The following is a 27,668-nucleotide window of genomic DNA, read 5'->3' as shown; positions in this document are numbered from 1 at the left end:
CTTTAAAAAGTTTCTTTATGTAATTACTTAGAATTCTTACTTTCTTTATAAGATACAAAGAAGTGTTTAGAATAAAAACTAAAAAAAAACCCCACCAAAAACCCTGAGGAGGTCCTTTTAGAAAAAGTGATTGTTAAACTTCTTGCAATGGTTCTAGTTTCTTCATTAAAAGACATTTTTATTACGCTGTTAAATTTTGAATAGATTCAAAATGAAGAATTAGGGCATGAAGATAACCTTTACACCTTCAAAAGATATGGGGACCGGAAATACTATAGTGAACTTCTCATCCACATTATTTCCATTTTCCCAGTGTTTAATACAACAACAATATACATTGTTGAAATGCACAATAGAGTTCTCACACAAGCTACCTTGAAAGGCATATATTCATTTGCTATGCAGCACAAGTAGCAACTTCTGACTTGTGGCAGTTCAAGCAGTGCTGTCTAGTTCTCCTGCTGCTCTTCATTTCATTGTAAGCAACCTCTTCCACTCCAACTGGCAAGCGAGCACTGTCCAGGAATGCCTCTTCCCCTCTAGCCATTGGTCATCGCTCCAAGGGCATTTATTATATTTACAAGTTCAACAATGGGATGGTGAAAAGTTGGTGGAGGGGTTTTTTTGTGAGGGGGCAGGAGGAGAAGGAATTTCCTGATGGAATATGTGAAGTTGTATTTTTTTTTTAAATGAAGAGAAATTGACAGTCAAGATTACTACTCACTCTAGCCGAGAATACAGGAAAAATTGTAAAACTGTAATGTTTTCTTTCTTCTTTGTGTTCACTTTTAGGAGTAAAGTAGCAACAAATCAATCATGTTAAATATGGTCTAGATGGAACACTAGGCCATCAATGAGGTCAAAACAGAACAAAAGGTTGAAATCTGGAAATGGATTTCTTAAATTGGTTTCACTTCATTTCCAGAGCAAAAGTTGAAGGCTACAAGGTAGAAAAGCCATAAACCTTTTGTGGATTATATGTAATTACCTCGTTTCTATTAGAATTATATGGGAGAGTGCTGGAAAACCCTTCAACGTTTGCTCTGGTGGATCCTCTTGTAGAAAGTCAGCACCTACTCCCTCCTAGAAGAATGAAATATTTTGAGGAATATTAAAAAGGCAGAATATTTCCCTAAATGAGACATGGAGAAACATGTTTTTTAAGAGGCAGCACCAATCTCCCTGCCCCCAAGTAGAAACTGAGGAAGCAGCTTTTAGAAATGCAGATTTGGTAATCCATTCAAGACAGAATATTTTGAAACTCCCTGCAGCAAAGTCTGAACAAAGGCAGAATGGTAGGATTAGCGCCTCAAGATCCAAAACAGGATGAAAGCCATTAAACCACAATAAGAGCTGCCCAACACCTTTTCAGAACACAAGCTCCTTCATTGCACCATCCTAGAGCAGTCCAAAATCCATCTCAGATAAACAATAAACCAGAGGCTGACCAGATTAGCACAGACAAGCATCTAGGATTTGCATTTCCTCTTTTGCCTATAGAGCCAGCTATGCCCCCTACATGACCCCATAGGAATCTGACAACAGCCAATAGAATACATGTTCTTGCATAGGAAAAGGAAGCTCAAGTGCAAAGCCCAAAGAAGGTATAACCCCCCCAACTCCATTTTGTAAGTTACCCAGAATCACATGTGCTTGGTGGTTCTGCTTCATCAATAAATGGACTCTCTTTCCAATCAGCCTCCAGCCTCCATTTTATTTCCAGTGTCTTCCTCCCAGCTTGGAATTGAACCAGATGGATATTTCTTCCAATGCTCTGATTGGAAAAACTTCCAATATCTTTGTGTAAATATAATCTGTAGGATAACTGTGTGAGGTTTCTGAATTGTTTAACTGTTATGATATTACTTCACTGTTTCAATTAATTCATTCAGGTTACCTGTGATTATCTATCTCCTGAATATGAGATTTGAAAGTAATTCTAGCTAGCAATAACAGAGGCCTACAACACATTATTAGATTTTTGATATGGCTGTATATCAAAATTATATTATATCCTGCTGAGTGATTTGAAGTATTTTTTAAGAAGAGTTTTAGTGGTGTTGGGGCAATATTTTTAGCAAGATCCAAAGTCCTTCTTTTATGTAGCCTATGAATTGAAGACACTTTTTAGAAGCTCTCTTACTTCACACCATGAGTGCATAGAGCAACATATTAGTCCTTGTTGCTTGTATCTTTGAAACATCTGAAAGTGTTGCTCCTCTTAGGAGTTGGAACATGCTGTAATTGTATGAATTCTGTTTCTTCTTTTTAAACTATATGGACAAGATCTAATAGAACAATGCCTATTTCAAAATGATTTGAAATACATCAGGCATAACACGAACCCAGCACCTCTTCGCTACTACTTAGATCAGCTACATCCTTTTTCCAACTTCTATGCAAGCCTGAAAAAATATTCCACTGTTTTAAGAAGGTGACTCTTAAAGCAGTGGGACATGTTACAAGAATACATGGTGGCATAACAAAATGTGCTGTTTCCTTACTGAATAACAGAGAAGTAATGTGCCAATCTGACATCTGAAGCATTTCTTCCAAATAATTTTCAAAGTATGCACAGCTCAATAGTCTGTCTCCTCACAATATATTTAATTTATACCTAGAGATGATTTAAAGAGTAAGTGGCACTTGGAGAGATGATGATGATATTGATCATTGATTCATGAGTGATGTGGAAAACATTGGCCTTCTCATGAAAATGTAGGATAGCCTGTTCATTAGAAAAAGAACAAAAGGAGGACATATGGCTTCTCCGACAAACTGAAGAGTCTATTTATTTGATTATGAAGAAACTTGGAATTGAGAATATGGTACAGTAGCTAATTTTTATCAGATCAGCTTCTCACCCCTTATTAAAGAATTAGTTTAGCTGGGAGAATGGTTCTAATTGGATGCATACAAATGGCTCAGGCTAGAGCCTTCTGCCACTGAAGCATCGCATTTAGCTTCCTGCTGATATCTATTGGGGCATTGCAGAAATGGAGCAGCAGGACGCAGGAATGTTTAAAGGCTCCGTTTAATTTCTTTTAGACCAAAGCCTTTCAGACAAAAGCTGCCTTCACCTAGGCACCAATCACAGACACTTAATTACTGAAGCGGATGGCTGCAATGAAGAGTAGGAGAAAAAACCTCTGGCATTAAAAACAGGAAAGCTTTACAGACTTAAAAAAAACCCTGAATGATTAAAAAACCTTACAACAAAAGTGAATGATAAAAATTGTGTGTGTGTGTGTGTGTGTGTGTGTGTGTGTGTGTGTGTGTGAGAGAGAGAGAGAGAGAGAGAGAGATCCCTCTCATGAAAAATCTATTCAACGTTAACTGTGTTTTGAGAGGTTCCTTGCTGAGCTGCCAGTGTAATGAAAGCAAATGAAGCATGGAAGAAAATAATGTAGGAGTCCAAAAAGAGATTGAATGCATTGCAAGCAAAGATTTGATGGTAACTGATATGGAGAAGCTTTATTCAGTTCTGGAGAGATTACAGCGACATGGCTGAAAATAACTTAGTTAACCTTTCTGCATTAGCTGCCTGTAGGGTTTGCTTCTTGCAGGTTCTACTTCCAGGTTTAACACCTGCTACTATTGTTATTATCCTAGCCATACAGTGTCCTAAGCATCTTTCATAGACTTATTCAGAATTCTACTTCATATATTACATTGCCAGGGGACTATTTACTATCTGTTATTGTCTATACCAGGGGTGTCAAACTTAAGGCCTGGGTGCCAGATGTGGCCCACGGGGTGCTTAGATCTGGCCTGCGGGGCTGCCCTGGAAACAGCATAGAACTGGCCCATGGTGCCTCTGCCAGTGAAAATGGGGGCGGCCCTCCCGAGCTCCATTTTTGCTGGCAGAGGGTTGCAGGAAGCTGTTGCAGCTGAAAATGGAGCTCAGGAGCCCATTTTCGCTGGCAGAGTGCTCAGGCCACCACTGGTGCCCCTGACATGAAGTAACGTTGAGCTGGCCACACCCACCCTGGCCCTTCGAGGTCAAACACAACCCTGAGGCGGACCTCAATGAAATTGAATTTGGCACCCCTGGTCTATACCAAATATGAATAATTTAAACATAACATTAAATATAAAGAAAATGAAACTAATGCCAATCAACACTCAGAACAATCAGAAGAAAAATTCTGCACTGCAGCTGCAGAGGACCCTCTCCTACTGGGAAAGACACATGCAAGCAGAATAATAGTGGGATTACCCACTGCATCCTGTTGCCAATTGTTGCCATTACAGCACAATATAGATTGAGAGATTGAGGGGAAGAAATTTTGATTGGACAGTGGGAAGTGTGCTGCCCTGGCAGTTGAATACAGGTAATCCTCGACTTTCAATAGTTCAATTAGTTACCATAGCACTGAAAAAATGACTTATGACCATTTTTCATACTTATGACCTTTGTAGCAGCCTCATGATCATGTGGTCAAAACTCAAATGCTTGGGCAACTGGTTCATACTTATGACCATTCCTATGTCCTAAGGTCATGTGATCACCTTTTGCGGCCTTCTGACAAGCAAAGTCAATGGGGAAGCCAGATTCATTAAACAACCATATTATTAACTTATCAATCGCAGTGATTCACTTAACAACTGTGGCACGAAACTGGGGCAAAACTCACATAACAAATGTCTCACTTAACAACTGAAATGTTGGGCTCAATTCTGATCGTAAGTCGAGGATTACCTGTACAGCCTATAGAAATAGTAGCTTGTCCGATCCTGTTGTGACCTAGGCTTCCTGAGTCATTAAAACACACAAGTAGTTCCAAAAACCTCTTTTATTGCAACAGCTGTGAATTACGTTTATTCACAGCTGAGTCCCAATTAGTTGCAAAAAGTCCTTCGGGAGAAGTCCTTCGGGATAATCACCAACCTTTATCTCCCTTGACATTCTGCCAAAGACCTACTTGGCAAAGCCACATGGAATCCAGAATCAAACAGAGATGCCAACTGGGAACAGAATTAACAACGTTGCTTTCCTGCAAAGTGCCACATGCCTTTGCTCCTCTTTTAAGCCTTATGGGAGGGGCCAATCACCTCCAGGCTTTACTCCTGAATCATCCCTTTTGTTTTAACATTTGTGCCTTCTGGCAGCTCTGCGCATGCACACACTAGGAACAGACTCCTCCTGTTCTTCTGCCTCTCTGCTGTCCGACTTTGGAGGCTCCGGAGTCCGTGCATCTCTTCCAGATGGCCCTGGCCCCATCACTGCCTCCAATGCAGAGCCCTTGTCTGGGTCTTCCCCAGACTTCAGGACTGGCCCATGTTCCTCCCCAGCCTCCTCATTGTCCAACTCTGCTGCCAGCTCCGCAGGCTGCTGGCGGACCACAACAAATCCTGCCATTTATCAGGAATTTTAAATCATCACAGTAATGGTCCTTGAGGGGATAAACTGATTAAAAATAGACAGCTGGGGAAGTTTTTTGTTAGACTGTGAAATAATACAAAAGGGTCTGCAAACTGAACGTTCTCTAGAACATTTAATCAAGCATGGTGTTATCATCATTCAAGAGAGAAAGAAAGCAAAGGCTTCCAAAGATTAGGCCAGATATTTCAACCATGAGATCTGTACTTCAAAAGGAGTCTCAAAATCATCTGTAAAGTGAATGCAAATTCAAAACTGCTCTTTGTTGGGATGAGATTGCTCCAAGTCTTCAGGGTCAAATAATCTAAGTAGTTGATCCTCCTATCTCAGGAACTAGAAAGACCATGAGCCTCTTTTCCATGAATGACACACAAGGCACTTGGTCTGGCAGAAAGCAGACATTAAAATTTATTAAATCTTTCGATCAACAAAGCTAGAGATTTGCATGTCAGGTATGATATCAATTGCCAAGGGGATGCAGTTGCGCAGAGGCTTAATGATACTGGAACTGCCAGCCAGAAATAGTTTGCACTCTGATGGTTCAAGCCTGGCTCTGTGACATGGAATCAGCTCCCCTCATTTGTTCCCTATCTCCTGCCTACCCAGCAGTTCGAAAGTCTGCAATATTGCAAGTAGATAAATGGGTACCACTTTGATGGGAAAAGCCTAACTACATTCCTGTATGCAGAGAGCGGAAGCAGGCATTGGACCTGGCTGGATGTAAGGAATTGCATCATGAGGTGAAGTGAGGTGAGAGTGGTGGAGGAACCCAGAAGAGCCAGCAACCTGAGTGCCACTAGTTACAGTAACTGGTGTAAAGCTAGTTTGCTTCCCACAGTGCACCAAGGATAAGTGAATAGAATAAACTAGCATTCTAGGATGTCAGGACTGCATTGTGTGTCTAGCATGTGTAGATTTCCCTGACGTTGTATGCCATACCATAAATAAATAAATAAATAAATAAATAAATAAATAAATAATAGTGTCAATTGCCAAAACTGAGTAGGGTTCTCAGGAGGCTATATTAGACCATTAAAATGGATAGTTATTTTCAAATTCAAAGTTAGCCCTTTCCTATGAAGGCAGTAATTGACAACTTTTTTTAGGCAAGAGCAAAGTTAGATTTGTTTGCGCATTGTGTGCAGTAGCTACAGATACCAGGAATTTTGGGAACTATTTCATGACACAATAAAATTAACAGGGTTGGATAAACTGAATTTTTGATATGATCCCACAGGGCTCTTATGATTTAGAAGAGTAGTGTTTCCAAACTAGTGGAGATAGTTGAATTTCTTATCTGTTTTCTATAGTGGAGCATTTATAAGCTGTCTGATGTTATCTGTTCTTTTTTATACATACTGAACCCAGCACATTGATCAGGAGCTGTTGTTTTTTAACTACTTCATCTCAAATAGGCTTCTTGCTCTCTCAGTGAGTTTTATCACTACCTTTACATTCCTTGTTTCTGCTCTTTTAGAAGCTGTTAAAACAGCATATAAATGGCAAACACCCAATTCTTAATCGGAGAAGGATAATGATGACATAATAAGTAGAGATCTGAATTTAAGCTATGGAGATGTTCCTCCAAAATAAAAATAGCCACCATCAGATTAAGAGGTCAGGGTTCTAAGTAACCCTGCAATCAAAACTCTGAGGCCTAGAGTTTCCTCAAAGCATAATTTTATATGGGATGTCATATTGGCACAGCTGGTGAAAATCCGAATCTGAAGGACCCAGGGTTTTCCCCACCCAAATCAAAACCCAAAGTTCTTGCCCCCAGGTCACATGTCCATCACATGGTCCAATCAGGTCACAGTCCCAACTATGGCTGGCTTTGGTCCACAGTCTTCCAACACCTGGTACAGCAGGGGTGTCAAACTCAAGACCCGGGGGGTGGATTTGACCCACGGTGTGCTTAGATCTCCCTGGAAATAGCAAAGGATTGGCTTGCAGTGCCTTTGCCAGCGAAAACAGAGCTCAGGAGGGCTGCCCACAACTCTCCCGAGCTCTGTTTTTGCAGGGTTGCAGGAGGCTGTTGCAGCCGAAAGCAGAACTTGGGAGGGCCACGGGCAGCTCTCCCGAGCTCCGTTTTCTCTGGCAGAGCACTTGGGCCACCAACAAGTGACGTTGAGCTGGCCATGCCCCCCCCTGCCCCCCTGAGGTCAAATACAACCCTGACGCGGCCCTAAATGAAATCGAGTTTGACACCCCTGTGGTAGAGCATCCTTGGCTTCCATGGGAAAGAATGCTATTATGGCTACACATCCCCCCACCTATCTCTACCTCCCCCCCTCACATTCCCACAACTCTACCCGGCCTTGCTGTGGCAGCCCTGAAGTTGGTTCCAAAATGGCTTCAGGGCTGACATAAGGGAGGAATTATCTGGCTATATTCTTAACTTATGAAACAGCTCCTATAATCCAAGGAACTCAAATATCCTCAAAATAACTTCATTTGGCAGATGTATAAAAAGTGAGCCCCTTATCAAGGACATTATTGATCCACTAAGCCTGACATTCAATCCACCTAAACTTGCTCTAGCTATTTGGGACTTGGTCTATACCTTTTAGCAAAGGCCCTTCCTCAATGGATATGTGCTTTCAGCAAAGATGAGGAGGAAAATATCTGCTGACATTCAAATTGGGTGGGATGGGAGAAGGGCAGAAGACTTTTTTCTTCCTTTTCTTCCTTTACTTTTATTTTACAAGTGACACACAATGTGTTTGACAGCCTTTTCTCTGTTGTTTCTTTTTTAAAGCAATTTTTCTCAATAAGATAAAATTTTTATTGACTGAGCAACTAAAAAGACACTTTTCTGGAAATAATATGATGTGCTCAAGTCTCCCTGCTAGAAGCATTGAATGGCAGGGCAGGGGACGAGAAGAAGATTAACACAACTCTTTCACTTCCAGAATTTCATTTCATGAAAGAAAAAGTAAGAGAGAAGATCCACCACCATTCTCCCTCAACAGACAGGAAGCAGCAGGTGAAGCTAAGCAGAATCACATCAGATACCTGTACAATTAGCACAGTGGCCCCACAAGGCTATGTGCTCTCTCCACTTCTCTTCTCTCTATATACAAATGACTGCATCTCAAACGATCCATCTGTTAAATTACTGAAGTTTGCAGATGACACAACAGTGATAGGTCTCATTCGAGGCAATGATGAGATGATGATACAGACGGGAGGTTGAACAACTAGCCTCGTGGTGCGACCGGAACAATCTGGAATTGAACACGCTCAAAATGGTAGAAATGGTGGCGGACTTTAGGAGAAACCTTCCCATACTACCACTGCTTACAATTCTAGACAACACAGTATCAACAGTAGAGAACTTCAAATTTCTAGGTTCTACCATATCTCATGACCAAAAATGGATACCCAACATCAAAAACATCATCCAAAAAGCACAACAAAGAATGTTCTTTCTGCACCAACTCAGAAAGCTCAGACTGCCCAAGGAACTGCTGATACAGTTCCACAGAGGAATTATTGAGTCTGACATCTGTACCTCTATAACTGTCTGGCTTGGTTCTGCAACCTAACAAGACAGACACAGACTTCAGAGGATAATTAGAACTGCAGAAAAAACAATTACTACTAACCTGCCTTCCATTGAAGACCTGTCTACTGCACGAGTCAAAAAGAGGGCTGTAAAAATGTTTACAGACCCCTCGCATCCTGGACATAAACTCTTTCAACTCCTACCCTCAAAATGACGCTATACAGCACTGCACACCAGAACAACTAGACACAAGAACAGTGTTTTCCCAAATGCCATCACTCTGCTAAACAAATAATTCCCTCAATACTGTCAAACTAGTTACTAAGTCTGCATTACTACTAATCTTCTCATTGTTCTCATCACCCATCTCCTTCCATTTATAACTATATGACTGTAACCTTTTTGCTGGTATCCTTAAGATTTATACTGACTGTTTCCCTATGACTATCATTAAGTGTTGTACCTTACGATTCTTGACAAATATATCTTTTCTTTTATGTACTCCGAGAGCGTATGCACCAAGACAAATTCCTTGTGTGTCCAATCACACTTGGCCAATAAAGACTTCTATTCTATTCTATTCTATTCTATTCTATTCTATTCTATTCTATTCTATTCTATTCTATTCTATTCTATTCTATTCTATTCTATTCTATTCTATTCTATTCTATTCCATTCCATTCCATTCCATTCCATTCCATTCTATTCTTCTCTGATTTGAATTCTGCATGATACCTTATATACATACTTTAATGGAAAGACCTAAACTGTGATAAGAATTTTGTAAAATCATCAGGCAAGAAGAAGCAAGAAAAAATGCAGCAAAAATCTGAAAGGAACTAGAATACTCCTCCTGGTGGGAAGAATCAGAGTGGAACTGCCCCGGGGTGGTATTCACTTACCTTCGCTACTGGTTCGCAAATGGGAGCACGTGCACACGCGCTTGCTTTGCTTGCATGCACCACCTCTGTGCATGCGCAGGAAGCTCTGTGCATGTGCAGAGCATCAAAAATGGGACATGATGATGTCCGGGCGGGTGGGTGGAGCCTCCCGCAGCTGCCACTACCAATTTGCCTGAACCGGATAGAACTGGCTGAATAACACCACTGAACTGCCCCTTCCTGAGCAGAGGACAAAGCCAAATGACCAGGAGTTCAACTAAGGCAAGAGCCCCCTCGTCTGGTAAGGGCCAGATGTAGCCTTAGCCCTGCCTTGCTGTCTTTGCTGCCAATTCCAATTGTTCTAGTCCATCTATGAATTGGGAAAGGCTTTGAGCTGCTGGAGCATCTCTGTGGGCAACTAGGGAGTGATGACTCCCTCCAGATGCTTTCCCAGATGCCTTTCCAGATGTAAGTTCAGAGGAGGATGAACCAGTCCCAGGCACATCAGGAGGGAAGTTGGTCAATGGCTCCAAGCAGCCAGCTGAGAGTGATTTGGCTGAAGCAAAGCTGCAGCAGGACAGCTTGCAGGTTGGGAAAGCATGCAGCTGGTTAGTAATGATGAGGAGGAACTGCCTTCTAGAACACATAGGGCAGAGAAAAGGCAGGAGCAATTAATGACAGCCTGATTAGTCATGATGAGGCAACCTCATCCCTCTTGGTGGGCTGCACCAGAAGTTGGCTATTTAACACAGCAGACAGATGGCGATGATACTGGGAACAACATGTATATTTCTTAGCCGTGTGGTTCCTGGTCATTGTGATTCCAGCCTTGCCTTGGATTGATCCTGTGCTTTCACTTTGGATTGTGCCTTTGAACTCTGGACTTGTCTTGCCTCATGCACCCTCTTGTATGTGGATTTAATTTTGCCTAGTAGATTTATCTTGTTTGGGAAACTTTCAAGTGCCTTGTGGACTCACTGGCTATTGCTCTATGGACTAGCATTGGCCTGCTTTTGTCTGAACTTAATTAGGACAGTTTTGGGTTTTTAGTGAAGGAAATTGCTGGGGAATAATAAACCCACTAACTCACCATTACATGTGAATGAATGGGACAGTAAATAGGGTGTAGTATTAGTGAAGTATTACTACTGTTTTATAATGCCTTGGTAAGACCACAGTTGGAATGTTGGTTCTAGTTTTGATTGCCACAATATAAAAAAGATGTTGAGACTCTAGAAAGAGTGCAGAGAAGAGCAACAAAGATGATTAAGGGACTGGAGGCTAAAACATCTAAAGAATGGTTGCTGGAATTGGGTATGTCTAGTCTAATGAAAACAAGACTAGGGGTGATATGATAGCAGTGTTTCAATATCCTTGGGGCTGTCACAAAGAAGATGGGGCCAGCCTATTCTCCAAAGTACCTGAAAGCAGAACAAGAAGCAATGGATGGAAACTAATCAAGGAAGGAAGCAAATTACAACTAGAAATTTCCTGACAGTGAGAACAATTCATCAGTGAATCAGCTTTCCTCCAGAAGTTGTGGGTGCTCTATCACTGGAGGTTTTTAAGAAGAGATTGGACAGCCATTTGTCTGGAATGGTATAGGGTCTTCTGCTTAAACAGAGGGTTGGACTAGAAGACCTCCAAGATCCCTTCCAACTCTGTTATTCTTGTATGGAAAGAATAATCCAGTAGGCCTAAATCTCATGAAGAGTGGGAACTTTCAACAAGAAGAAACAAGGGTGGAAAAGGTGCAAGAAAAAAAGGGGATCAGAATTTTGTAAAAACATTAGCCAAGAAATAGCCATGGTTGAAATATGACTCTTTTTAGGTGATTACAAACTTGTGAGCATCCAAATACAGCCGAATGCAAGCCAAGCATGTGACCTTTTGAGATTTGTGGTCTGGCAATGAAATAAGGAAAGGAAACACGTGTAATAATAATTAAACAGAATGACATTTCATTTGGTTGGCTAATGGAACTTTTCTTTTCTTTTTGACAACCATTACTGATTATTTCAGTTAGTTTTAATAATCCATGTAATCTGAAAGTGTCGTTATTCATGCAGTGAAGACAAATGTCAGAGCAAAGTAACACATTTTTCGTTCTACCTCTCTTCTGGGTCAGTTGTTCAGGATAAAACATATGTGTTTACTTAGTTCTCTTTTTTAAAACTAGCGCTAAGACAAAAATGGGCCTGCCCTACTTTCACTGTCCATTTACACATAATAGCAATTGGGACAATTAATTCTAATAATTCTTGGTGATTGTGCAATAATAAGGCAAAATGTTTTCAGCTCTAGCTTTCCCTGGGAACATGAGAGCATTCTGAATTTAGTAAAGAGTTAAATTAAGGTAAAGGGTCGGTGTCAGAATGAATATTTTTCATTATGGTTTTATTATCAACCAAACAATGGTTTTCTTGCCATTCAAAGCAACAACTGTGAGTGGATTCATTTTCTGTTCATCAATGATTTTCAAACTTGGCCACCTTAAGATGTGTGGACTTCAACTCAGGGGTGAAATCCAGCAGATTCTGACAGGTTCTGGAGAACCGGTAGCGGAAATTTTGAGCAGTTCGGAGAACCGGTAGCGGAAATTTTGAGTAGTTCGGAGAACCGGCAAATACCACCTCTGGCTGGCCCCAGAGTGGGGTGGGAATGGAGTTTTTGCAATATCCTTTTCCCAGGAGTGGGGAGGGAATGGGGATTTTGCAGTATCCTTCCCCTGGAGTGGGGTGGGAATGGAGATTTTGCAGTATCCTTCCCCTGCCACTCCCACCAAGCCACTCCCGCCAAGTCACACCACTCTCACCAAGCCACGCCCACAGAACCTGTAGTAAAAAAATTCGGATTTCACCACTGCTTCAACTCCTAGATTTTCCCAGCCAGCATCCAAAATGCAAAGCACCAACAGAAGTATTAGTGAGCAGTAATTGTTAATTTAATTCCTCTTAACTTTTAAGAGGAAAATTATTGAATACTGTACATTATCCATTATATTCGGGAATACAGCCTCAGCGTTCAAAAGTCAAGCCCTGTACAACATTTGGTCTGTAAAAAATAAAAATAAAAAGGGAAGTGGTAGTTCTTGTTTAGCAATCACAATTGGGACCAGCAACTGGATCATGAAGAAAAGTGATCATTAAGTGAAATTGTGACTATGCTTATCTTACTTAAACTTCCCTTTGCTTTACAGGCTTGTGACGTCATAAATGTAAGGATTGGTCATAAAATTACTTTTCCATCACTGCTGTAACTGTGAATAGTCACTAAACAAGACAGTCACCAAAGGAAGACTGGAGTACATGCTTGTCAAAAAATTCAAGATGATCATGCAGTCATGGCTGTGATTTTGACCACACTGTAAAAGTCTGAACCATCCAATTCACAAAGGGAACCGTAGTCCTCATCTGAGGAAAGCTGTAATCATGATACTTGAAAATGTCTCTGATTTTAAGTTTATTACTTCCCCCTCCCACTGAACTATAAAAAGGTTAGAAGAGAAAAAAAAAAAACCCTGCTCTGCTTCCATTCTAACAAGATGCTCATTTATAAGTACATTCCCTAGGAGAAATTAGCCTTTCCTTCTGGTAAATCCAGTATTTCTGTGCACTTAAATGCTTGGCTCCTGAATTTCTGCTTGCCAAATATGCACAAAAGATCTATAAAACTGGCAATTCTAATAAATTAAAGTGACCGTAGAATATGCAAAGACTCTGTAATTTATTCCATATGATCCCCCAATTTTTCTCACATTATGAAGATGCCAATCTCCTTAATATTTTTAGTAGCTTCCTTCTATCGAAAACAAAAACAAATAGAAAATTAAGTTTGGTTGAAATCTTTAAAATAACCTCTCTAAGAGAAAGAAGAATAGGTTAAAAACTGAGATGTTACGAGAGGGAAGATGGCGTTGAGAAAAGGGCTTTGGAGGCAGAATGACATTTTCTTTGGTAAATGTAGCATTTGACTTCTAGTAATGGTGACATTTTAGCTTGGCGCAGATTGAGGGAAATGTTAATAATCGATTGAGAAATGGCTTCAAGGTTTGGTTCAAACTGCTTCAGCATCTATATATGCAGTAAGATGCGGAGGGAAAATATAAGTAATAGTTGAATTCACTTTAGGCAAAATTTATTTCAAAGAAAGATTAAAGACTGATAGCCGATGCAAAATGGGGGTGGGGAGGATAGTAATTCAGTAAAGAATAATAGTAGATCTTTTAAGATAGAGAAGTAAGGAACACACTCATAAAAATGTAAAGGCTGTTATACATATTCCAACTTTAAAATGTACATTGAAAATTTTCTGTAGGCCTGCATAATAATATGAATGACAAGCATGTCTTCTAATGTGATAGGAAGCTTGCAAAAGGCTGCAATGAAATACGTATTTCACAGTAATATAGATGTGAAGCTTCTAGCAGAAGAATTCAAATTATTGCTGAAGAGAACTTTGTTCTGATAGTTCATAAATTATCATCTAAAACTTCACTTCATATATTAGATATAAAATATGAAGGGTAGAACCTAGTTAACCCTGGCTGATTTGCCCCAACTAAGGTAAAATCTAGAGTTATAGATTAAACTGGGAAGTTGAAAAAAATATCCAGAGAAAGGCAATGGTAAATACTTTATTGCTATTGACAGGAAAGCTTCATGGAAGTAGAGTTGAATTTGACTCAAAGAAGACATTTAGCATTGCTTGATGCCTATAGCTAATGCATCTAATGCATCTAACTGATCTTGCTTGCCTGATTTTAAAAAATGAAGAAAATTGAATCCATTCCATAACTGGATGGGAAACTACTGGGTTTTTAGCTAGATGTTAAAAAAAAACCCTGAGAGGCAATGCATTTAGGCACTGCTGCCACAAAACTAAACATCTATGTAGTTATTATGATTTGATTTGAGCATCTTTTTTATTTTTATTTTTATAGGCAAACATAACATATTTTATATTAGGGCCCAGTTTTATAGGCAAATATAAACTATTTTATATTAGGGCCCAAAGATCAAAGGTACTCTGCTTTAGACTAAATTTCAGATAGCCATCTTATTTCCCATAACATATTGGGATGGTGCTGATGAAATTTAATGGCAGAATTTCAGCCACAAAAATTAGAACCTTTGTTCCACAAAGGATGCTTGGAACAAAACTGCTTTCATCTACAGGAAAAATAATATGTATGTATGTGTATGTATGTATGTATGTATGTATGTATGTATGTATGTATGTATATATGTATGGTTACTTATTGCAGTTTGTATGCTACTCAATCCAATAAGACTCAAAGAGGTTTTGGATTAAAGTAGTTCCAGGATAGCTGCCTTCAGTAACTATTTTATCCTATCATTAAAATATATTACTGAATACCAGTTGATGCCTAAAATGCTTGTACTTATTCTGTTGGTTTTCCAATCTGTTCTTTAGAATATCACACTGCCAAAAGTCATGTTACCTGAAAATATTTTAATTTTTATCCAACCCAGCCTACATCTCTAATACACCAGCTTCCTATTTTTCCCCACTGCAACTGCTCTCTAAGGTGGTTTGGGCTGAGAGAGAGAGGGTGATTGGCCCAAAGTCACCCAGTTGGCTTTTTTATTGTACGTTATTATCCTGAACTGCAATTTTTTAAGGATCATCTTAACTTGTAATGGGAGCTTACAAAAGTAATGGCAAAAAGGAGCAGATGTGTTTTGTGAGGAAGCAGGTAAGATTGTAGATCTCATCAGCTGTGATTAAAGGTAAAGGTTCCCCTCGCATATGTGCTAGTCATTTCCGACTCTAAGGGGCAATGCTCATCTCTATTTCAAAGCTGAAGAGCCAGCGCTGTCTGAACACATCTCTGTGGTCATATGGCCAGCATGACTAAACACCAAAGGTGCACGGAATGCTGTTACCTTCCCACCAAAGGTGATCCCTACTTTTCTACATTTTTTACGTGCTTTCGAACTGTTAGGTTGGCAGAAGCTGGGACAAGTAATGGGAGCTCACCCCCGTTATGTGGCACTAGGGATTCGAACCGCTGAACTGCCAACCTTTTGATCAACAAGCTTAATCAGTGGTGATTAAGGAACATTATTTAGCTAAAGGAATAAGGCTGTTTTTTTAAAAAATTCCCTTGAGCACAAATAGGGGTACAATTAAGTAAATGTAAAGTAATGCTTTTATTGGTGAACCCCACTAATCTTTTGCATTCTAAAACCTCTAATGGAGTTTGAGCAGTCTGTAACCAACTAGGAAAAGACTCTGGATCATAATGAATTATGAGTACTCAATAAAGATATCAACATAGAGCAGCAAATTCCATCCTATGGATCATCAGGAATGAGATGAAAAATACAAAGAACAACAAATCAAGGCTATATATGCATGTAGAATGCAGTATATCATTGTAGTCATCACATTTGAAATACACACACACACTCACACTAAAAAAATTGGGACTGAAAGGAGAAGACAAAAACATTCATGACATGGAAATTTTGCAGGAACATTTTTTATCTCTCTTGGACCAATGATGTTATCAAATGAAGCTGATAGGAAAGAGATTTAGAAAAGGTAAAAACAAGTAATTCTTAACACAGTACATAATTAACCTTTGGAATTCATTACCCATGAGAAATGGTGGTAATCATGAGCTCAGATAGTTTTAAAAAGGAAGTTCGATAAATTTGTGGAGGATAGGCCTATCAAGGGATATTAACCTTGGATTCTCAATGACTGAAAAATTATGGAATATGTGGAAGCTGACAGGTTAACAAAAATTTTGAGAGATCAAAAGGATTCCGCATATTTTCAATGCTGGGACCAATGATATACTTGGTTGAATAATAGAATAAAAAGAAGATAAGGTTAGTGTAGATTTTATATCTTATTTGTATATTTTGACTGAAGTTAATATATTGTGTAAAGCTCCCGTCGCGATCTGTATGTGAATAAATACTTTGTTTGTAAAGAAATAAATAAAAATTTAAAAAAAGAAAAAAAATGAAAGCATGCTTCTATACACCAGTGGCAAAGGAATAATAACTGGCAAGGGGGCATGTTCCTAGTGTCTTCTTGTTAGCACCCAGAAGGCTACTTTGAGAAACCAAATGCTGGACTAAGTTAGGACTGTTCAAATACCTACAACAATGGTAGTTAATACCATTACCACCAGTAATAGTTAATTACTACTAGCATTTTTGGTTTGTGTTTAGAAAAGATGATAAGTGCATGAAGAATGCATTTAGGATGAAGAAAACGAAATGAACAATTGATAAAATTGCCCACGAGTACTTCTTAATGACTATGGATGTTTTTCTTCCCTTGGACATTCTTCAACTACTGTATGTAATCTCTCAGAAATCCCCAGCCATTGCTGAAAATTCTGGGCACTGAAATCTAGGAAGGATCCCAATACTCCACCTTAGGGAAGGCAAGAGGATGGTGCGTAATTCATGCATTTCTTCCACTTTTAGACTCTAATTGCATTCAACAATTTGAAAGCATGTGAGGAGTGGCTGTTGGAAGAAAGAGCTATTGCAGCCTTATTTAAATAACAGGGGGAAAAAAACCTTTAAAATTTAAAACACTTCATTTTCAAAATGTTTGAAGAGATTTTAAAATGGGCTTGAAAAGAACTACTCCAACTGATATCTTTCTAAAATATTGGAATGAGGAATTATCATGAACACCTAATGCATCTCTTGGGAAAGAGATTTTTGTCTGTTTCCCATTCCCATCTGTATGTGTAAACAAATCACATTTTGCAAGAAGGTAATTCACAATGTTGCCTTAACAGTGCAAGCTTTTATATAGCAATTGGGTGTTTGAGGACTCGGGTTTACTTTCATAATAAAATTGGCATTTCATAGCTTGTTTAACCAGAAGTGTAGACTAATGCTTTGTGCTCATGAACTAGCACGGAGATTCAAGTACAACTTCAGTTCTGGAGATTAGCACAGACTTTCCATTTTAGTAGCTGCTACAATGTTTATACATCATCTCTTAAAGCATGTGCATTGCAACTGCTTCTCTACGTGTGTCTGTTAGCTATGGGCTCTTCAATAGACTAACACTTGTGCAATTTCCACATGACATGAAGTGGTTTAAACTTTCAGATTTCAAACCAGCCCATAATGAGAAGATACACTGTTAGATTTCACCTCCTCCTGTTTTCTACTCCTTCATATTTAATCATGTGGAAACTAAGCATGCTTTGCTTCAAATAATGTAGGGCAGTGATGGCTAACCTTTTTGTCATTGCATGCCAGGACGGGGGAGCTGGGGGGGGGTTGCATGCCCACGTGCCCACATCCATAATTCTATGCACTCCATCCCCGCGGATGCGCATGCAACCCACCCTGCTCCCCCCCACTCCTGGCACATGATGTCCTGGTAGGCTTGTTTTTCTCTCTCACTTGGCTCCAGAGCCTTTCTAGGAGTCTGGGGAGGGTGAAAATGGCCTTCCCTACCCCCCTGGAGGCCCTCCGGAGGCCAGAAATGGCCCGTTTGCCAACTTCCGGTGGGACCGGAAGGCCCTTTTTTGCTGTTCCCAGCCCCCAGAGCCTCTCTAGGAGTCGGGGGGGCACAAAAACAGCCTTCCTCAGCCCCCTTGAGGCCCTCCGGAGGCTGAAAATGGCCCGTTTGCCAACTTCCCCTTTGCTCTGGAGGCTGGGGACAGTAAAAAATGGCCCTTCCCCACCACCCCTCGAGGCCCTCTGGAGGCAGGAAACGGCCTGTTCCCCGCTGGAGCTGAGCTTGCATTCCCACTGATATGGCTATGCATGCCACCTGTGCCATAGGTTTGCCATCACGGAGGCAGGGGAAGTTCATGATGGCACTCTTGAAATTCTTAGAGAGATGTCAGTTGAAGAATGCCAACATCTACTCTCAATTGTCCCAGAAGGTAGGAAGAATGGACTTAAACTTCAGGAAGAATATAACCATGGAACCAATTGTCTAGAAAGGTGGTCGACATAAAAAAAAAAAAAAAGCTGGACAACCATCTATTGGAGAAGTATTTTAATATATCTGTATATCTGTATTTTTTGTATTATCTTTTGTATTATCTGCTAGGTAGTTGCTTCATTTTGGTTCCCATATTACTTAATGAAAAGCATGGCCTTTTCAGGCTATGTCCCTTGTCCTTATCAGAATCTATATAATTGATATTTTTCCCCCATCAATACTAATTCAATAACATTTCCTCCACAAACCTATCAGATCTTCCTTAAGGATTTTCTCCCCCATTTATAAGGCAACAAACCAATATGTTTAAAGCTCTGGGTATGACATTAGGACATAACATTTTAAAGAAAAGATATTCTTAAACAATTTGTTCAAATTTAGTCTAGAAAAATTGTCGTTAAAAATAAAAAAGACACATACTGAAAAAGCTTTGAATTTTTGCCCTACTTTAAAGCACACACACACACATAACCTGGATAAAAACAACACTTAATGAATGCATACATTAAGTGTTCTTATTAAGAGTATAAGATATCTATCTATTAAAATGTAAAAGAAAAAGAAATCTAGGAAAGCAAACCTGGCAATTTATGGTACCATTTTGTTATCTGGAAAATAAACTTTAATTTAAAATGTCATATGTCATATTAATGTACCATAAAGCATGATCAAAATTTCCATAGCAGCCATAAGAACATTAACAATTATATCTGAAATATGAATTCAACACACTTCAAGTGGTTTTTTTTAAAAAAATCAATTTGAAAATCATGCAAAGGGATAAGAATGTTCATATGTTTCATAAACTAGAACAAGTTTCCTACCTTTATACCTGTCCAAAAGTGGCTCAGAACTGAACTTTTGAGCCACTTCAGCTTGACTATTGCAGGTCGCTGTATTGTGGAGGGAAGCCTCAGTAGGTGGGGTTTTTAAGATTGCTTCTATAGAAAAAGACAAAATAGGCTTCTCCTTCTTGTCACATTCCTTGGAGCAGCTCATCTTCATTCCACAATAGTAAACAAAATATTCTTGGTATATGTCATATTCTTTTGGTTGTTCATTTTATGTAAGGAAAAGGCAAGTAGAAGTTGATTGTCTCTCCTTCCTGAGTTCTATTCTTACATTCAAAAGACCAAATAAGAAGAAAAATGTCCATTTCCCTCTTGGAAATTCTCCACAAAATTTAGAAATCTTAATTTGTGAGCAATAATTTTATTCTGAATTGAAATAGGTGTTCAGCCTCACCTATACTAAAAGTTTACAGTTTAAAAAGTTTTAAGGATCTTCATATATTCATTTTCTCATCTTAGTCCCAATAGAAGTGTCTTTCTTTGGAGACAATTCTAGTTTTTTTTTTTTTAAAGCTATTCTTTCTAAAATATTAGGAGTGATGGATGGCAACCATAATAAAATTAAGGATAACTGCAGGGAAAAAAAATCTTCCTTTTCCCTAAAAGAACAGATCTGGTTAGGAAGTATCCCAACAGATAATCATAATGTTAGAGGTCCATAGGAAAGAACTTGAGAAGTCCACCTTTCCTCCTATTCCTTTTAACTGCTCTTCTTACTTTAAATTTAGTTAAGGATATATTTTTATAAACCTTTTTTTAAAAAAGTAGAAATTCTCCAGAATTTTTTCCTTACCTTCAAAGGTTACCTTTCTAACTCCCTTTCCTTTGCTGCTACTCACTGCTTTATCCTATGATTGTACTAACAGACTATTTCTTGTTTGCCCAATTACCCGACCGCTGGTGAGTTGATATTCCATCATATGATTCGTTGTAAACCTCAGGCTGAAATTACTGTGTAACCAGATGGCAATAAAACACACCCGATAAGATGAAAGACGGTTGGCTTTTTCCAAGGACTATGAATTTATTGAGCAGGAAAAGAAATAAATATATCATTATCCAAGTATAATAGAATGTTGTAAAATGCTTTGTATGTTTACTCCAAACTGTTTCCAATGCATTCAGTGGATCTTATTTATAGATAGATATGCAACCAGACAATGTAATCTTATACTTGTCAGTTCACTGGATCAAAAGAAGCTGCCTTGTGCTGAGTTTGAACCTTGGTTTAACTTCTTAGCCTTTCCACTGGGTGAGTGAACTATTATCCACCAGATGTTGCCCATAGATGCTGGGAATATTTGGCTGGCTGCAAACTTTCTATCTCAGGACTCTAAAAACTAGAAGCAAAGGACTTGCACAATTTTTTAAATTCTTTTTTAATTTTTTAATATAAACATTCCATCTTCTCTTAAACAGTGTGTCATCTGGTTACAAATATCTCTGTGCAATTACCATCAAGATTTACAACAGCATTCATTAAATTGATATTAATTCTCTGATCTTACAATTGTAGTATTGAACATAATAAACCTATTCATTTTTCCCTCTTAACGTATCTTCCAATAAAAATATAATAATAATATTAAGCATAATAATCGTAATAGTCATAATAACAATAATCATATTATTTACATCTCTATCTTAACATAGTTTCTACTCTTCTTTAATCTCCTTTTATTTCCAACTGCCATTTTTATTCTCTAACCATTGATAAAATAATTCCCATATCATAAAATATTCAGTTTGTTCTTTCTCCTTAATTGCAAGCATTAATCTGTTCATTTCTAGTATTTTCCTAATCACATTCTCATCAGTAGGGATCTCTTCACTTTTCCAATTTTGTGCAAATACAATTCTAGCTGCAGTTAATACATGGATAATTAAATATGCATTCTCTTTACTATAAGTTTCAGGTAAAATCCCCATTCTAGCACAATTCTATGTGGAAATGCCAAACACTGAGTGTTTTTTTGGAAATAGAACTGTGCTTTGCCATGTGTTCCCAACTGAAGCCTGCAATCCTATAGACCCCCTAAGTCTAAGCCTCTCTTTATAATGTAGTTCTTATCAAAACTCTTGAGAGTCTATGGAGATTTTCAGTCATCCAGGTCATGGTTGTCCCAAAGGTGCTTTTCCAATTGCCTCTTGAAAAAGTACCTTTGGGACTCTTGCTGGGAGGTAAATTGAGTTGTGTTGGTCATCTTGGGGCTAAAGAAGAATTGATCCCTTACCAAGCTATTGCAAGTGGTGAGTGGTTAAAGAAAAGGGAAGGGGAAAGAAAGAGGCTAGTTGCTTTACTTTTTAAAGTAATTTGAGGGGGAAAGCTTTATGTTTACCAATAGCAAGCTCTCATTCTATAAATGATCAGGGATTGTATTTCCTGAACAAGGACGAGGGCAAGCAAAAAGCTGTATATGCTGTGAGTATCCAAAGTCTATTGAAAGTTCAAAGAGGAATAGGTTGCTTCTTTTTTCAATGAGGTAGATGATGATGCTTCTCTTTAGAAAAGAAGAAAAACCTCCCACCATCTGAGTCAGCATATGGGACAACTCTTTTATATAAAAAAAAATGAAGAAGAGTAAGAAACTCTTGGTGGCTCAGTGGCTAAGACATAGAGCTTGTCGATCGAAAGGTCAGCAGTTCAACGGTTCAAATCCCTAATGTCACGTAATGGGGTGAGCTCCCGTTACTTGTCCAAGCTTCTGCCAACCTAGCAGTTCAAAAGCATGTAAAAATGCAAGTAGAAAAATAGGGACCACCTTTGGTAGGAAGGTAACAGCGTTCCATGTGCCTTTGGCTGGCCACATGACCATGGAGATGTCTTCAGACAGTGCTGGCTCTTCGGATTTGAAATGGAGATGAGCACTGCCCCCTAGAGTGGGGAACGACTAGCACATTTGTGCGAGGGGAACCTTTACCTTAAGAAACTCTTTGGGTACATACTGCAAGTGATAACAAATATTCTTGCCCACTTAAGAAGATCATCATAGTTCTTGCTAAAAAGACTTTGCTTTTCTAGCAGTAGCGATAAAGGAATGAATTATGGAACTAGACCAGTTATTCAGCCTTGGTAGCTTGAAGATGTGTAGACTTCAAATCTCAGAATTCCCCAGCCAGTGGGTTTTCATAGCTACAGTTGAGAAACATGATTTAGACTCATCCACTAGTTTTCAGTATTTTCTAGATGATTATATGTAGGATGGTAGGGCATTCTGCTTAAGGAGATGTTCAGTCCAAGTCTGGTTTAAACAGAAAAACACACTGATGGAGAACAAAAACCAATACTTGGTGGTAATATCTGGAGAACAATTGGTTGAGGGTCTATGATAATTTGCCGTGGCCAACTCATCATGGCAACTTACTGTGGCCAACTTTTGGCCAACTTTCCACAACCAACTTGCTGCAGGATAAGAGTTATGCTAATATCAAAGAAATGGTAGAATAGAATCATTAAAGAAAGGATGCGAAAGGAGGGCAGAATGAAATGTGAATGACAAAAATTAAAATCATTTTTATTTATTTTAAATAATTAAATTGAATTGTTAAATTGTCCCATGGCAAGCTGTCTGAAGGCAAGATGTCCTGCAGTGAGTTGGTTGAGCCGAGTTGGCTGTGATGAGTTGGCCGCAGCAAGTTGACTGTGGCAAGTTGTCCCATTCCAACTGACTGAAAAGCCATATTTTGAGATATTTAAATTTAAACATTTTATGTTTAAATTTGAACTCTAATAATTACTTTTAAGTCGCCTTCTGAATGTGCAAATTATCACATGAAAAGTTATCTTTCTTCAGCCAGACCTTTCATAGGAAAAAAGAAACTGCCGAGATGGCTGAGATTTTTCTCCTCCTACTCTATAAGATTTATAATCTAGATTTACTCACATTTGTAGTACATATTTACTCTTGAGTGTTTTTATGATTCTTGACCTCTAGCAAAAATCCAGGGATAATAAGCATACAGTCTAGAGTCCTTCGTTTATCTGTATCAATGCTTTTTTTTTACTGTGTACCATGCTGCTTTTATCACATTCCTTTGGGAGGCAAAAGTAACTCATCCTTAATTATAGGTAACTTAAAGTGACTGTACTGCAATCTTAGTTCACAAGACAATGTCTGTGCTAAATTGCAACATGGGTTAGATTTGCTAATGAAATGTTCAACCTGACAGAGTAGAACTACTCCAGAAGACAGGACAAGAAATTACAAGGCAATAGATCTCATTTAGACATAGAAAAAAAAATTCCTAATAGTTAGTGTCATTCAGCCATGGAACAATCTGCTTCCAGAGTTGGACTTTCTTGTGCTGAATAAAGGTTCGGTGACCATGTGTTAGGGATAATATAATCACTGCATTAGTCAGGAGGTTGGATTAGATGATCTTTAAGATCCTCCAGATGTTATATTCTGATTCTATTAGAATCAGAAGTAACCTTAGAAGCCATCTCCTGCTCAAAGATAAATGGGATCTATAATGCAGAGTGAATTAACAGCAGCTCTGACCAATGGCCATCCAGTTTTTACTTAAACATCCCTAGCAAAGGGAGGCCTATTGTTGCTTCATGTAGTTGAATTCATCTTGCAATTAAAGTCCTTCATTACAATCCTTTCTGTTCCTTATTCTAAGAAGAGATTATCTATATATATATATATAACAGAGGGATAGAACCAAGATCACGTGAAGTGTTAACACCATTTTATAATGCCTTGGTAAGACCATACTTGGAATACTGCATCCAGTTTTGGTTGCCACAATGTAAAAAAGATGTTGAGACTCTAGAAAGAGTGCAGAGAAGAGCAACAAAGATGATTAGAGGACTGGAGGCTAAAACATATAAAGAATGGTTGCTGGAATTGGGTATGCCTAGTTTAATGAAAACAAGGCTAGGGGCGATATAATAACAGTGTTTCAATATCTCAGGGGCTGCCACAAAGAAAAGGGAGTCAAGCTATTCTCCAAAACACCTGAGAACAGGACAAGCAGCAAGGGATGGAAACTAATCAAGGAATGAAGCAACCTAGAACTAAGGAGAAATTTCCAGACAGAACAATTAATCAGTGGAACAACTTGTCTTCAGAAGTTGTGAATACTCCAACACTGGAAGTTTTTAAGAAGAGATTGAACAACCATTTATCTGAAATGGTATAGGGCAGTAATGGCTAACCTTTTTGCCATTGTGTGCCAAAAGCGGGGGGAGCGCAGGGGGTTCGTGTGTGCACGTGCCCACACCCATAATTCTATGTGCCCCACCCCCATGCATGTGTGCGCAACTACCTTGTGCTCCCCCTGCTTTTGACACGTGATGGCAAGGTGGGCCCGGTAGGCCCATTTTTCGCCCTCCCCAGGCTCCAGAGTATAGGGTATAGGGTTTCCTGCCTGAGCAGGGGGTTGGACTAGAAGATGTCCAAATCCCTTCCAACTCTATAATTCTACATTCTATATTTCCTTCCACATTACCATCATTTTTAAAGAAAAGGATCACATCTCTTCTTAGTATTTATTTATTTATATTTGTTAGACTTCCAGAATTTTTGACAATGGCACATTTGTATAGAAGTTGAACAGTATGTATCTGGACGATGCCCAATGATTTATACTTAGCAAAAAGAAGGAAACCCTTTCTCTATAACACTTTCCCAGTTGCTGTTTGTTGGCACTGAAAAGGGAAAAGCCATTCACTTTATGATTCATAGATTTATTAAAAAAATGACAATTCATCATTAAGAAAGCTAGGCTTGGTTGCTTATCAGTTTATAGGAGAAATGGCTAAGTCCCGCATTTCCGTCGAATCCAAGAATAGCTGTTTTCTCAGCTTAAAATAAATGCCAAAAGAAAGCACTGCAATTCTTCTCTTTGGTGTGAAATATTTCTGCTGTATACAACTTGAGTGGTATCCAGAGGGTGGCTTTTTTAAAAAAAAATGCTTTGTGAATTATAGGAATTTAATGGGTTGCTATTCTTTGAAGAAAGAAAAACAGACAGATACCTTTTTTTCCCAGTAAACACAGGCTTTGATGAATCACAAGCATACTAAATTTAATCAAATTTTCTAAAGTCGAGCAAGTTTTCTTTAGTGAAAAACCTTTTCTGAATGATCCCTTGAGTTTTAATTTCTCATCGTTCTACTTGAAAATAATGAATTGCAAAAATTCCTCCAAATATTCTGTATTTTAAATTATGATGATAATTAACTGTGTTGCAGATGCCATGTTCCTATTAGTCTTAGATCTCATAGATAGGCAAGTCATTATGGGATATGCAAAATAGAGACCAGGCTAGTTACACCAATGTCATTGACCCTTGAAGTACCATATAAAACAAATAAACTTGGAGAAAAAGAAAAGAAAGTTACCGTATATGAGGAATTGGAGATTCCTATGGTAGAATATATTAAAACCTGTTCATTAAATAAGAGGTTAAAATTCCAGTTTTGGAATTTCCATGTCATATGTAATTTGATATTTTGATAACCGCACTGTCTCATCCTTCTGGTTTTAATGCGGCACCCAGGGCCATTTCTTTGAACTTTCACAAGTTTAAGAATTAGGAAAAAGCACATTCAGCCTTCCTTGGGAATTTATTACTCTCATTGTCTCTGTTAATGTGCCTGTGATTTAAAAATATTAATAGAATGCCACAGTGGGTTTAAACCTATAATATTTATCATGCTCTTTATGGAATAATTATTATCTATTGTCATTTAAAACAGTCATGTAATCCATGGAGGTGACATGGCCTATGAACCTATTGCTTCAAGATAAAATAATACTTTTCTGGAAAGATAAAAAGGAATTGGAAAAAGAGGGGGGTGGAGGAGGAGAAAAAATTCAATAGTTCAACTCTAACTTGCATTGTTTGTGCAATATTGGTAATCAGTTTGTAACAGCACCAGTTGATGGCAGATAGAGTTTAATTTATAGTTGGAAATGGTGGCAAATGTTTTGTTATCTTTGCTCTTTTGCAAAGAGTAAATAGAGAATGAATCCACTTCATTTTAGGCTCTTGTTTCATACACATCACTCAATCCTATATACAAAATACCACTTGCTGTAACATTCTTAGACATTCTTTCATAATCGTTCCTTGTTCTACTGATGGAATGAATGTTAACATACATTGTTATCTTGTTCAACTTCAGAATGTATTTGTTGAAACGGAAAGGATTTTGAACTCTCTGCGGCTAGATATATTTTTGAGTATATTCTTCCCTGCATGCAGTGCACCCATCTTCAGATAATAAATTCAAGGTCTATTGATTCATTCCCCGCAGAGGCTCTTTACTCCTTCGCTAACAATCTAAAGTAGAGCATATGCTTGACAATTGCACTGGGTAGTGTGCCAGTGCTTGAAACATGGTAAACACTTGAGCTCCGGGAAATTTTCTTGAGAATTTGTATAAGCTCTTATTTAAATAACTATTCATTTAGAAAGTTTCTTCAGACTACTGTAAATCTTCATTCTTGTTTTATTTTTTAAGTGCTGTTGGGAGACAGTTATGCTAATGCCATCAGGGTTTATCCTTGATGAGGTACTTGATTAAGAAGGATCCTGAACCCAAAGCTTTCACATTCCATGGAAGAAAGGAGATGGTTTGTCTGCCAGCATTTCCAAAGGAACATTGAATACAAAGGTTTAAAATTCTAGACAGCCACAAACTGGCAGTGGTGACAATACCGAGGCAAAATAAAAAAGGCACCTGCTTATCCTTCATCCACTTCAATCTAACACTTTTGAGTACTTATTTAAAAAATATGGATTGGGCACATGACAACCAACCATCTCCAATCACATCTGCCATGAATCTCACTGTAATATAAATACTTTTTTCCACATTTTTTATTGTTAGGGTGTTGTGGTCCGCCAGCAGCCTGAGAAGCTGGCAGCAGAATCGGACATGAGGAGGTTGGGGAGGAACATGGGCCAGTCCTGGAGTCTGGGGAAGGCTCGGACGAGGGCTCTGCATCGGAGGCAAAGAAAGGGCCATCTGGGAGGTACGTGCTGCCACCGGAGCCTCCAGAGTCAGATCTCAGTGAGGCAGAGGAACAGGGGGAGCCTGTTCCCAGTGTGCACATGCGTAGAAC

At 38.8% G+C, this 27,668-nt stretch overlaps 1 protein-coding gene across 1 annotated transcript in view; it reads right to left on the bottom strand.

Annotated features, from left to right (window-relative positions):
- The window catches only part of ISX (intestine specific homeobox), a 32,997-nt gene extending 12,413 nt beyond the window's left edge, over positions 1 to 20,584 (bottom strand). The window contains exons 1-2 of the mRNA XM_087873825.1: positions 20,381 to 20,584; positions 19,561 to 19,782 (exon numbers count right to left, since the gene is read on the bottom strand). Of these exons, the coding sequence (XP_087729951.1) occupies positions 19,561 to 19,741 (181 nt within the window). The 5' untranslated portion in view covers positions 19,742 to 19,782; positions 20,381 to 20,584. The remainder of the gene's footprint in view (positions 1 to 19,560; positions 19,783 to 20,380) is intronic.
- Positions 20,585 to 27,668: the final 7,084 nt, after the last annotated feature.

Source organism: Pantherophis guttatus, chromosome 7 (genome assembly GCF_059756535.1).
Source record: "Pantherophis guttatus breed Tessera chromosome 7, ASM5975653v1, whole genome shotgun sequence".
Lineage (NCBI taxonomy): Eukaryota > Metazoa > Chordata > Lepidosauria > Squamata > Colubridae > Pantherophis > Pantherophis guttatus.
This window is presented reverse-complemented; position numbering and strand designations above follow the sequence as displayed.